The sequence below is a fragment of the Bombus affinis genome, chromosome 5, assembly GCF_024516045.1.
Source record: "Bombus affinis isolate iyBomAffi1 chromosome 5, iyBomAffi1.2, whole genome shotgun sequence".
Lineage (NCBI taxonomy): Eukaryota > Metazoa > Arthropoda > Insecta > Hymenoptera > Apidae > Bombus > Bombus affinis.
The window spans coordinates 14,831,432-14,843,774 of record NC_066348.1 but is presented as its reverse complement, the minus strand read 5'-3'; the positions used below and the strand labels follow the sequence as shown (position 1 = coordinate 14,843,774).

General features: G+C 41.1%; 1 protein-coding gene and 1 long non-coding RNA gene across 4 annotated transcripts in view; one reads left to right on the top strand and one right to left on the bottom strand.

The window, feature by feature from the left end:
• Positions 1 to 12,343, top strand: part of LOC126915948 (guanylate cyclase 32E) — a 57,228-nt gene that overhangs the window by 2,782 nt on the left and 42,103 nt on the right. For 2 of the 3 annotated variants that reach the window (XM_050721176.1, XM_050721175.1), the window contains exons 3-8: positions 6,440 to 6,643; positions 7,010 to 7,207; positions 10,344 to 10,466; positions 10,778 to 10,973; positions 11,464 to 11,541; positions 11,837 to 12,081. In XM_050721176.1, coding sequence (XP_050577133.1) covers positions 6,455 to 6,643; positions 7,010 to 7,207; positions 10,344 to 10,466; positions 10,778 to 10,973; positions 11,464 to 11,541; positions 11,837 to 12,081 — 1,029 coding nt within the window. In that variant the 5' untranslated portion in view covers positions 6,440 to 6,454. The remainder of the gene's footprint in view (positions 1 to 6,439; positions 6,644 to 7,009; positions 7,208 to 10,343; positions 10,467 to 10,777; positions 10,974 to 11,463; positions 11,542 to 11,836; positions 12,082 to 12,343) is intronic. The other variant, XM_050721177.1, reaches the window with a different exon arrangement.
• LOC126916048 (uncharacterized) overlaps positions 1 to 12,343 on the bottom strand; it is a 121,377-nt gene that overhangs the window by 95,824 nt on the left and 13,210 nt on the right. The window lies entirely within an intron of this gene.

The window sequence follows — 12,343 nt, the reverse complement described above, 5'->3', positions numbered from 1 at the left end:
TTTCGGTGATTTGCCCTAGCCTGTCTACGAAAATAAACGGAAGGTCCAATAACACGAAAATAGAGCGTGTATCTCGCGTATCGGCGACCGCTATTTCGATTTGCACACAATCGAGCAACGCCTTCGCTGTTTGCTCTAGATCTCGCCATCACGGCCGATCTTGCTGTAGCAGGATTTATTGTTGTCTGGCAGCAAGGATGGTCTCATGACACTCGTCAAAGCTATCTTTAACTCGTCGATGACACTTGTAACTCACGGTATGATTAATGTAGTCTCATAAATTATTCGCCAGACGGTTGTCGAGTTTATCCAACGATTATGCGCGCGTCGATCATCCGCCATTCCTACTTGACGAGCTCGTCTAATTAGAAAATGATGGTCGAACAGTAAACGAATAGAAATTGAATCGGGCAGCTCGAGGCTCGTGGCTTCGTATAATCCGTTGACGCAATCGAATCGAGGCGTGCCTAAAATTCTCTATGTAACACCATGTGACACAGATACCGAGATCACCTTTTTCGAAAGTCGGCCCCCATGATCGCATCGAGTCACTTTCTGCCGGTCTGTAGTCGAGATTCCCCGTCGCAAATCATTCTTCGTGATTACTTTTACCTTCGAATCGAACGCGATCCACCGCCGAGTCGTATTTCTCGACGCTTGGTTTCTATTTCTTGCGCTGCTCCGGTAATTCAAAGAAATTAATTCGGGGAATTCAAGGATACACCGTTTGCAAATTGGAGGAGAAAGGACGCGGTTGCTCTCGTATTTTGTGGGTTATGAGACCGTTCTTTTGTCATTCGTAGTTGTATGAAACCACGGCCAACCGTGGGTCATACGAGTCCCTATCCAATAGCATTCGCAGAAGCTGGGCTGCTTGTTCTCGTAAAAAATTGTTATAAAAAAGGAGCCGTCGAAAGAGAGTGTCCTATCCCGCTCGATGGACCTTATCAGATTCCATCGAGTTGCAGCATGACAAGGTCCCTGACACGCAACATGCTCCGCGAACCTTACGATTTAACCTTCGTCGTATATTTTTCTCGTTTTCTTCTTTCTACGATCCCTCTATCCCCTATCATTTATTTCTTTTGATCGGACGTTACCTTTCGACGTTATTTAATTCGACGAGATTTAATCGATCAATGCGTTCGCTGCTGCGTTAAATAATTTCCGTTTCACACGGAAATCGCATGATATCCGTTTTAACGCGTTGACTGGCATCGTTGATTCGTTAAATTTCTTTTTACCCAATCTCTTAGAATCATTAAAATAGGATAAATTTCACGAAGTAAAAAATCACCGACGTAATGTTTCGCATATTTTTTCATTGAAAATCAAACGTCATCGCGTAGGTACGTTGCAATCTTTTGCAACAGCCGGAGCAAAACATGTATTTGTATAAAATTCGTGAGACAGTGAACGCGTTAAATCTCAATATTGATCTAGTCAACGAAGCGACGACGCGCGTCGCCGTCATAAACGCGCGAACGAACGTTTACAGTTTGCGTATACACACCCAGAGCGTTACTCCAGATTTCGCGGGGCTTTTCCTTATGCACGGTTCACCGTGTAACGTTCGCTTTCGAGAAACTTCTAAATATAGTCAGCAGTATGAACAAACGTGTTCCACATATGTAATAGCTTAAGCGGACACATGCGTGTAGACGCGTAGAAGGCACATTGGCGCGAGACCATGGCGAATTGTAACGTGCTCGAAGAATACCCGAGGCGTTCGATACCGCGACTCCTCAAGGAAATAGTAATAAAAACGTGCTACAACCAGGTACATTTACTTTCTCTCGCTGACCTTCGTCAGCTGGCGAGTCGGCCGCGGATTTCGAAAACGCCTTTCCTCTAACTTTTCACCGGCAATCGCGAATGAAAACGAATGCCAAATGAGAAAACGGTGACTCTTCCTGTTGGCTTTGACGAAGGAAAATGACGATGGTCTCGAGGCTCAAAATTTGTTACGGGGTTACAGGAAACTTTGATCGTTCGAACTATCGAGATCTGAAAAATTCCGAACGATCGTTCCAAAAGAAAAATTAAGAAACGAGAATGAAGATCGAGGAACAATGGTGCGAATTTGTAAGGTCGATCGGAGAATCCGAAAATTCTTAAAAAGAAAGTATCGCGGTTTCTTTTGATTAAAAAATTATTTATGTAGAACAGGGGACTCCTTCACCCTGCCGAAAATTTATGTTTCCTGCGACTTTCACGACACTTTTAGCATCGATAATGAGGTTTTGATATCTTTATTATCTGTAAATCTTCTCAACATCGAATTTATGTGATTTCGAATTACGTTATACGTGACATCGAGTTTACTTTAATGTGGCTGGTGATTGAAGATAGGGCAGAATTTAACGCGCGATATTTTTGTCAAATTTAAACTTCAAAGAGGCGAAATTTCATATGCACCAACCTAATATAAGAACTGGCCACAAAGTATTTTTTCCAGTCACATGGATTTTTATACACGGCGTAGCCCGTATATGTTTTCATTAAATATGCTTATTCTTGCGCAGCATTTCGCTCACGAATCGCAAAGTTTCTCATACTCGTTCGATCCGTATATTATCGTTCCTCGAAGTTTATCGAAAATGACGGAAGTTGCCTTCGTTTCCGGAAAATTTGCCTGTTATCCGCTGTTCGAATAGGGACAATGAAAAAGGAACGAAACGGAAGGAATATAATTCTGACGATATTGCACGGCACGTACGTTACGACTCGCGATCTTCCGCGATAAAGCACGCGTTAGGTGGAATATTTATTTAGCACGACGCGAGATAAGGGCGGGAAATTTATCCGGGACAAGCGGAAATACGCGCAGTGAATGCCACATTACGAAGTTCCATGTACAGGTTTCCATGTCCGTCGCTTCGAACCAGCACCTGTCGCTTGTTAAAACGACCTCTATCGTTTCGCGCAATTGCATCCGAGAAAACAATTGTCCACCGAAATTCTCGCTTCCTTGATCTCGCCTCTAAGAATCTATCACTTCTTGCATTATATTTTCGCGTGTTCCATACATTTTACGAATGAAATATTCCAAAAAGAGAAAAAGGAAGTAGTCTGAAGAGGAAGCGAGGGAAACAGAGTTAAAAAATAAAATAACAGAGGAGAAGAAATAGAGGGCAGAAAAATATTTTGAAAGAAAGAAGCTTCTTTCCACACCCTCGTTCGATAGGCTTGAAACGCGTTAAAAGGAACGATTAACCTGTTGCCGATGGAGTAAAACGCGAGCTTCGTTAAGAATGTGTTAAAGATCCGGCTCTTAGCGTTGGCTGTGAACCTCGCCACCATGAGCGTAACCATATCGACGATTGTTCACGACGCCATAAATCTGTTTCTGCGGCCTTTTAATATCGCGTCTGTTTACGACCTCCATCTCGATACGGCTCTCACGATTTCTTTCGCGCGGAGAGAGAAAGAGAACATCTGTATTTAAACGCTACTATGAAAACAGGCAAAGGACGAAAAAGAATAAGAAAAAGAAGAAGATGAGAAGAAAAAAGAAAAAGGAGCGAAATAAAGCGAAGAGGAAAAATAAAAAGTACAAGCATTCACTGAGCAAAAGAAGGCGTAAGAGTCAGCCAGCTACGCAAGATTCACGCGAGTCTCTCACGACACAAGCGTAACGTATAGGCACGCTCAATACGTCTTCTACCTCGAATTTAATGCCCGTCGTTTGTTCCAGCCACCAAGGGAATATAATGAAGAGATTACGATTCGTCGCAACAGCAGATTCGATTTCGCCTTGGCGATAGTTGCAAGCGGGCGATAATTCTTTACTAATTAAGGACACGTAACGTTGGAGCATCGCGACGCATAAATGAACGTGGGTAGCGGTAAACGAGTACCGAGATATTCTTAGTAAGACGTCATGTATCCGACTTAATTGAGCCACGTGCCTTGCAACGCGTCAAACGGAAATTTGTACGAATCAGTTTCAAAGTTAATTAGAGTCTCGGTGGTAAGTAAACGTTCCGTCAATGTAACACGATGGAAGATTTGCGGCTCGTGTTTCGTCGTTTCGCGTCACCGCGAATAGGGTCGCTGGATGGAAATTTCACACCGTTGAATCTACCATTTCGTAAATTATTCGGGTCGAAACAATCGGAGTAAATTTAATAAAACTAGCCCGTAAATTCAATGGAACGATATCGCGTGATTAATTGATTCTCGCTTATCATGCAGATGAAACGAAATATAAAATATCGAATGAAAAAACGGTAGTCAAAGTCGATTTCGCGGCCCGATTGCTTTTAAGCTGACTAAAAAAAAAAAAAAAAAATCACGAACAATACAACCAGACTGGGAGATAAATCTCTCGATAAGAGAATGAAGTCTTCATAGCCAGCGTCCAAACGAGATATCCTGTCAAGATTTTTATCTGTTTAATTGCCGGCAGCCATTAAAAGGTATATTCGACCGATGCAAACGCTTAACCGATTTATTCCTTGCCACGTACGAAATTATCGATCCGACTGTGACAGTCCACCCGCGGAAAATTAATTTCTTAGCCGCCCCCGTTTTCGCGTGCGCTTAATAACCCCGCACACCTCGTTAATTACCATTGGGGCAGCTGAAAGTCACGGCGCATTTATCACCATGTCGAAGTCCAACCCAAAGAACAACGCCATCGATTTTCGTTCGCAATTTCCTGCAGGGTGAAATAAGATTATTCGAGCGAAGCTAATCAATTTGTCGAATTCGGTTATGAACAATTTTTAAGCGATCTACGTTCGAAAACAAGCTGTTAACTCGTTATTAATGGTGTGGTAAGCTGCGAAACATTGACAGCTCGACGGCCATAGCTTTTTTACGTTTCCCCGATCGATGTTAATATTCTAAATTTGTAATTATCGTAATCCAGTAGCTCGTCTATTTTATTTCTATAGGCCATTTCGCTGTCTATTTCCAAGTTGGAGATTAAATCTTAAGACGTTGAAGCTCGGATCACTCGAATAATCCTACGTTGCTGTATTTTGTTCCTCGACTGTTCCAACATGAAATTTCGTTGAAAGTTTTCTAGTCGAACGGTATGAGGATTAATAGAAGAGCCGTGTGCGGCTGACGTGCACAAGTCGCGTTCTAATTTTGTTACCATTCTCTTAGTCGCGTTTCTATGTCCATCGTGGACGTAGCAATTGCGTCGATGAATATCGGTTCCCGCGTCGATCTATTATAAGTGCTCTATTTTAATAACGCGTCAAAAACCGACGAGGTCGTTGGACAGAATTTTAAATGTGTTCACAAGTTGCAGTTACGTAAGAGAGTAGGTTGTCGGTACTTAGAAGAAGACGAAAAGATTTCGCGATCGTGCGTCGCGACGATACGACAGTGTAGAAAAAGAAAGGAATGACAGCGATGCGTTGAGTCACCGTCATTGATTAACAACGTCGGCTTTGCCTCCATCTGAATCACAAGCGAGGCATCGTTTTCCTGTTCGTGAGAACGTCGATTCAGCTTCCATTATATTTGAAGATCACAGGAGAAATGAATTTTATTAATTTTCTAATTTTATGCTTAAAAGATAATGTTTTAACGTTAGCGTTTTATTATGCGATAATATACAGCGAATAGTATTTTTTATTCTCCCATAAGGAATAGGAAATATTCCGCTATTTTCATTTGTGAAATATTCGTACAAAGAAAGGTTTGATGCGTTTCGATCGTCGAACAAAGGAAATGTAAGAAAATTGGGTGAGCAAGGGAACATCGTAAAGGCGTGCTCGATGCTGCAATATCGGAAAGGCGAAGTCAGATTCGATTTGAAAGCTTCGTATGTGGATGAAACGCGGTTCGATCGATCACGAGAAATGTATCTCTTTTGTAAGCTGTCGATGACGCGCGCTCCACCGCTCGGTAACACGATAGTTTAGGCGGAAGAAGGACATTGGTAGCAGGTAGTTAGCGGTGAACGAAAAGCGAAATAGTAGGAAGAGGAAGTGTGGCACACCGTTGGAGATCGATGGTGTTTATTGCAACCCCGTCGAGCTTACTGGATTCATCCATTACCTTCTCTATATTTTTCGCCGGCGAGCTTGTGCTTTTATCGGATACCACTCGCAAACAGAAGCTCGATGCAGTCGATCGCTTGTAGCGCATGAACGAAAGATTCGCTTCCGTTAAGTGCAAACGGTAAACTTTAAAGACAGAGTTTTTTAATTATTGCGTACAACATCCTCTAAAGAGAAAAAAGAACATGGAAATTGAATAGGACGAAAATTATGATAAATTAAATTCGAAATGAGTTGTAATGGTAAATGAAAGGAATTAATTTACGAAAGTTTCGCGCTTGGATATGATATCGGCAAATATGCAGAGTTTTTACATATTTTATACAAAGACATAAGGAAGATCGCAGGATTGAAATTCTAACGAATCAGGTTAGTACAAGACTGTAATGACAAATAAATGAAATCGATTTGCAAAGGTTCGGCAACTGGGCATGCTACTGGCAAACGTGGAGAGGGCTTGTCTGTTACTAACGGCGATCCACGTTTTACTCGATAAGGGCGCCTACGCCGACACATTCACCCTCGGGTATATCACCGGTTCGAAAAGACGTCCAGGCGACTTGGAGTATCAGCGTCCTGGTTACCGGATATCCGGCGCCATATCGCTCGCCGTGGAAGAGGTAACCGAACCGCTTATTTTTCCCCGAACGCTTCGAGACTGACCACAATTAGCACGGAAGTACCTAATTAACAACGATACAATTTTGGAATCCCTCTATTCCACTTATCGCAACATATTCTTGGTAAAATCCAGACAAATCTCTTCTCGAGGAAAAAGTTTCGTCGCGAACGCCTGAATGCCTTATCGAGAAAATGAACTTGGAATAATCTTGTCGTTTTTAGTTGGAAGGAAATTCTGAGCTAGCTCCCGCGATAGTAGAGTTCACTTTGAACGACACGGGGAAATAGAGCCGCGAAGATGGGCTTAAATTTAATTAATTCCACGAGAAGCATGTAGGATATATATATATTGCTTGGGTTGGTAGGTGAACGCAGGTGAGCTCGGTCGACGCGGACACAAGCTCGACTTCCTGGTCGCGGAAACTTATGGCGAAGAGGAGACCAGCATCCTGATGACCGCCGATCTCTGGACGAAGAATATCAGCGTTTACATAGGACCGCAGGAAACTTGCATCCACGAGGGCAGAATGGCGGCGGCGTTCAACCTTCCAATGATATCTTACGTAAGTAGCCTTTTCTTTCTTTCTTAGCCTTGACAAAGAATCCCGGTGCGTGTATGCGCGTGTCTATTTCGCGATTCTATGTGTTCGTGAGTCAACTGGAACGTTTCCACTTTGTTGTCTATTAACCCTTCGGCGATGTAACCCGACGACGAAGAATTCAATAACGAACTATTTAATTTCTGATTAAATAATTCTATTTACTTTACTAATTGAAGAAAAAATAGCTATTCCTTTCGTCGATAAAATTTCTTGTATTATTCCTAACAAATGGAAAAAGTACGATAGAATTTCGTAACGAAATATTAGTTCGCTTCCGATTAAACGAACTTCTACCGACTGAATCTACTTATACGAAAGAGAAGCGCTGTTATAAGAGAAACTATAGAGTATTAACCTCTTTCTTCGATATGCTTATCGTCAGCAAAACTGGTAACGCAACGAATTAAAAGCTGGAAAAAGAGGGGAAACGAATATGGAAATGTCGAAGAATGCTCTCACTCGCGTGCTCTTTAATACGAAATGCTTTCTCAATTACGTAACGACGAATGTATCGCCACGAAAAGTTGGTAGTACGAATGCAGTCAAACGAAATCTAGGAAAAGCTTCCCTCGGCACGAGGCTCCTCCTCTTTTAACGGAACGCGTGCCCTAAGCTTTAAAAGCACTTTGGTCAAGTAACAAGTTTGCTGTGTGCATGCTTTCAGCTTGATGCTACTTTTATCGCGGTTTCTTCGTATATCGACAAGATCGAGTACCACTGAGAGTCTTGGACACTCCTAACGTCTTTCCTTTCCATTAAACCTGGAACCTCTGGTTCGTTCGGATCTCTTATATTTCTCGCAATGTCGTAAGTTACTGGCGTGGAAAGATACGATCGTAAGGACCGCAGCACACGACCGAAAACAAACGTTACACGGTTTGTAATACCGAAAGTACAGTTGGACGTTGATTAATCTTCTAATTTGGCTCCGTAGTAGCCCAACTAAATCGAGAACTAACTAAAAAAATTGTATCTACCGTGCGATATGATTTCTATGCTGGATAAAAGCAGTATGCCGATTAATCAAGATCTATTATCTGGTTAATCGAAACTCCACCGTATATGTTTCGACTGTAGCGTATCGAACGTTGCGTTCCATTTAAATCGAGAACCGTGACCCTATGTAATAGCACGAACGGTCTCCGAAGTGTTTCGTTCGATCGTTTTTTCGCTTGTACCGACGTGATCTGGCGGTGCAATGCGCGGTTTAAGCTTCCAGCAGCTGGCGGGCCGACCGAGGAAATAAATTATTCGTCGACCACCGAGGAATACGAATGTGCGAAGCTGAGATTACGACACGTTTAACCCATTCAGCGCCACGGAATGGTCAGCTCGGTTCCTTTATCTATCTCTATATTTCGCCAGTTGCTTCTCCCAGGGTTGCAGGCTCGTTAGCTCCAAACATTTTGCACGATATTCGAATTTAATCGACTTGTTTGATGTTTCGTACGAGGTAAGCGATGAACGATACGTGGAAGAATTACGAATCGTATGAGATACAGTAATGGTTGCTTAAATCGCAGTAAATCAAGAGTTCGCATTGTTATTCTCGTGGAAGGGTAGTGATTTTATTCTAGAAATATTCTCTTCAAGATAAAAAAAGGATAGCTTTCGAAGGAGAACGCGAGAAACATATAACGCTACATATAATACTATTCTTGTTTATTCTGGACATATACTGTCTTTGACAAAATGTTTATGTTACGCTGACAAAATACGATATATAATATACGAATATTGTACTATAAATTTCACATTCGAAATGTCATCGTACCGATCCATTTATGCGAATTCATGCTTCTATGAATAAAGTAAATAGAGATTTGTCTCACTCTCTAAATATCACGCGATGAGAAATTTATATTAGAAATGTCATGTATATTTTTATATATTACGGGTTTGTATATTTTGCATACTATGACTAATGGGTTTTATAGCGAAGGTGCGATCGGAGAAATAGAGTTTTGTAGAAAAGGAAAACAGAGGATGGAAGATAGAGACGATAAAGCGTGCCAAGGGGAAGAAAGATGAAACTATTTCTGGCGGCGATTCGTTAAATTCTTTTTAGTCTCGTGACTATTCTGACCGAGCGAGGAAATCGAGAAAAGAAACCATTCATCTTCCCTGCAAATTATCCAGATCATTGAATACTTACTTTCCTCTTCGACGCTGCGACGCGGTGTCGAAAAATATAGCAACGCTGTTTCACGAATCGTTTAACGCGAGCTACCGCCTCCGATTGAACTCGCGCGAAATTAATCGACCCGACGATAAAAATGCGTTTAATAATTCGCCCCATTGTCGAACGAAAGAAACTAATCGATTTTATCTATCCCGATCAATTTTACATTTTTAACGTACATTAACGTTCATAAGTATATGAACACTTTTGTCAATTTGTAATAACGTTAAGTATAATTATCAAATAATGGTGAATTATTATACTAATTAGAGCCAACATTTACTACCTTTTTATGGGATCTGAAGCAGTTAATTTTCTATTAAACGAAATAGAAATATTATATTTTACTATTCCATTTATAAATGTTATCGTTTTTCAAGGTTTGACATTTGGGAGCTTTCGTGAGTGTCAGTTCTAGCTTTTAAATATTTGAAAAAAGTTTTATTAAGAATAGAAATAATTATACGTAACTATAGCGATTATAAAGAACAAAATATCCAAATACCTTTGAACAGTACTGTATTTGTCGTACGTTTCCAACTCGATCAGATCTCGCGATCCTTATCGTTATTATCAAATTTAATATCCTATTGCATTAATTAATCCAGTTCAGGTATCAAACGAGACAGCCGTGAATCATCGTACATATACGATTTCATTCGCCCTGTTGTTCGATTTTCCGCTGGTCCGTTATATTGCGAGTCCAGCTGACACACTAATCACTCGCATTACGTGTCCCTCGCTTTCCAACCTAGTAATAGACCAACCTAGAAACTCAATGTAGATTCGAAACTGGCTTGCCGCACGTGGAACTAGCCACGCAATTTATCTTTGCGCATGGTTCCGTTTGAAATATTATACGATATTAGGTGTATCACGACGATTACATTCGTCAATTTGCAAACTTTGTTTCAGTTTTGTACTCATCGCGAATCGTCCGACAAGAAGGAATTCCCCACGTTCGCGAGAACGAGACCACCCGATACGCAAATCTCCAAGTCCGTCGTTTCCGTGCTGATGGCATTTAACTGGACGAAAGTAAGTAGAATAAGCCGCGACGCAAGGAGTCGTCAGACCGATCCGTGAATTTTAATAGATTTCATTTTAGAGTCTATACTCGATTCGATTTTATAGGTTTACTTCCGAGTTACTATAGATTATGATCTTTTTTTAATTCGTCCGAATATCGAGCAAAGTTTGAAATCGTCGCCACGCGTTTTACGGAACATAAGAATTTCGAAGAATATTGGCTTGGAATTCCTATGTCTCGAAATACCGTTGCTAGTAAAGTGGAACGCTTGAAAATTATAAATTGGTAACATCTCTGTAGCTTGGTTTGTAACGTTTAGGTGACGTTCATGTACATGAACTCGACCCTGTTCGAATTTAACAAGATGTCAACGATCGCGGAGACGATTCTATCGTCGTTCGACTCTGCAGGTGTGACAGTGAACTTTCTTCGTTGTTGGGAAGAACCATATCACGTCACGCATATGACCAATCCGTTCCACAAACACGTCAGTGAAACATATCGGGAAACGCGAAGTGAGTATAAAACGATTTAGTAATTCGTAAGAGAAGAAAAGACGTAAAAATGGTGTTGCCTATCCAAGTTCGACAAAGGCTGCTTTTTTAATTTGCGACGATCGTCGTAGCGGTGAAATGATCTTCGACGTTCCCTTTTTTTCAAATCACAAACGGTATACCGTCTAAAATATAGTACCCGCAGTTTGATTTTTCGTCGAGTTTGTGTAAGAGCACATTTAGAACACGAACGGTAGCCCGCATGTTACGATTGCAGAAATTTCGCGCGGTGAATAGATACGGCACGTAATTTGCCTGATAACTCGAAATATATTTAATTTTCTGTTAAAAATAGTCGTAAATTGACCTGCTTTGACTATTAAAAGCGGCTACAGAGAAAGTTGATTACTCGAAGGTAAACGTAATTCTTGGATTATTAAAATTTCAAGTAAAGGAAGGAAAATAATCGCTGAAATTCGATCGTTGAGACAGTACGACGCTTTTGTTCCAGTTTACGTGATTCTAGGGAATTACTATGAACACATGGGACTGCTGATGGCTCTGGACGAAAGGAAGCTCTTGGAAAAAGGTATAAATCCGCTGTAACATAATCAGGTACATATACTAGAGTGCAGTGTCATTAGATCGTAGCCTAATAATCGTCTTTGAAGCTTTACTAAAACCATCCTGCTTGATCATCTTAAAAAATACAGTTATTCTTATTTGTCGCGCAAGTGATTCAGACCTTCGAGGAAAAAGAATTCATACGTTCTTCTTCTCTATCTGTGTTTTCCACGCGAGTCATTCTAACGATCCTGTATAGATTTCTCATTAAATGGTCGTCCGCGGAGAAAAAAAGCATATCGCGTGAATTCGTGCCGCAGGCGAGTACTGGGTGGTCGGTGTCGATATCGAGCAATACGACGAGAAACGACCGGACAAGTACTTCCGTGGTTTATGGCAGAAGAAGACCAACTCGTCGATCCTGAAGGCGTATCGCAGCTACTTCAGCGTAGTAGCTAGCGCTCCAATTTACTCGAAGAATTTTACACGAATGGTGAATCAGTACAGGCAAAAGCATCCGTTTTATTTCACCAATCCACTGGCGAACATGGGTGGAATTATTCAGGTGACTATCATAATCACATACCTTGAGAAATTGTCATTTCGATAATGGAAACACCTCTACGTTACTGATTGTGGATATTTATGAAGAGTCGAATTTTTATGGACGCAACTAACGAAATAAAACTGAGATAATAGAAAGTTTCATTCTGCGACGATTGTAACGAACATTATACTTCCGATATTTTATATATTTCTTGCATATTTGTTGCGTGTTGTATTAGGTTGTCTGAAAAGTATCTTTCTTTCGCAAACGTGTTTTTTGC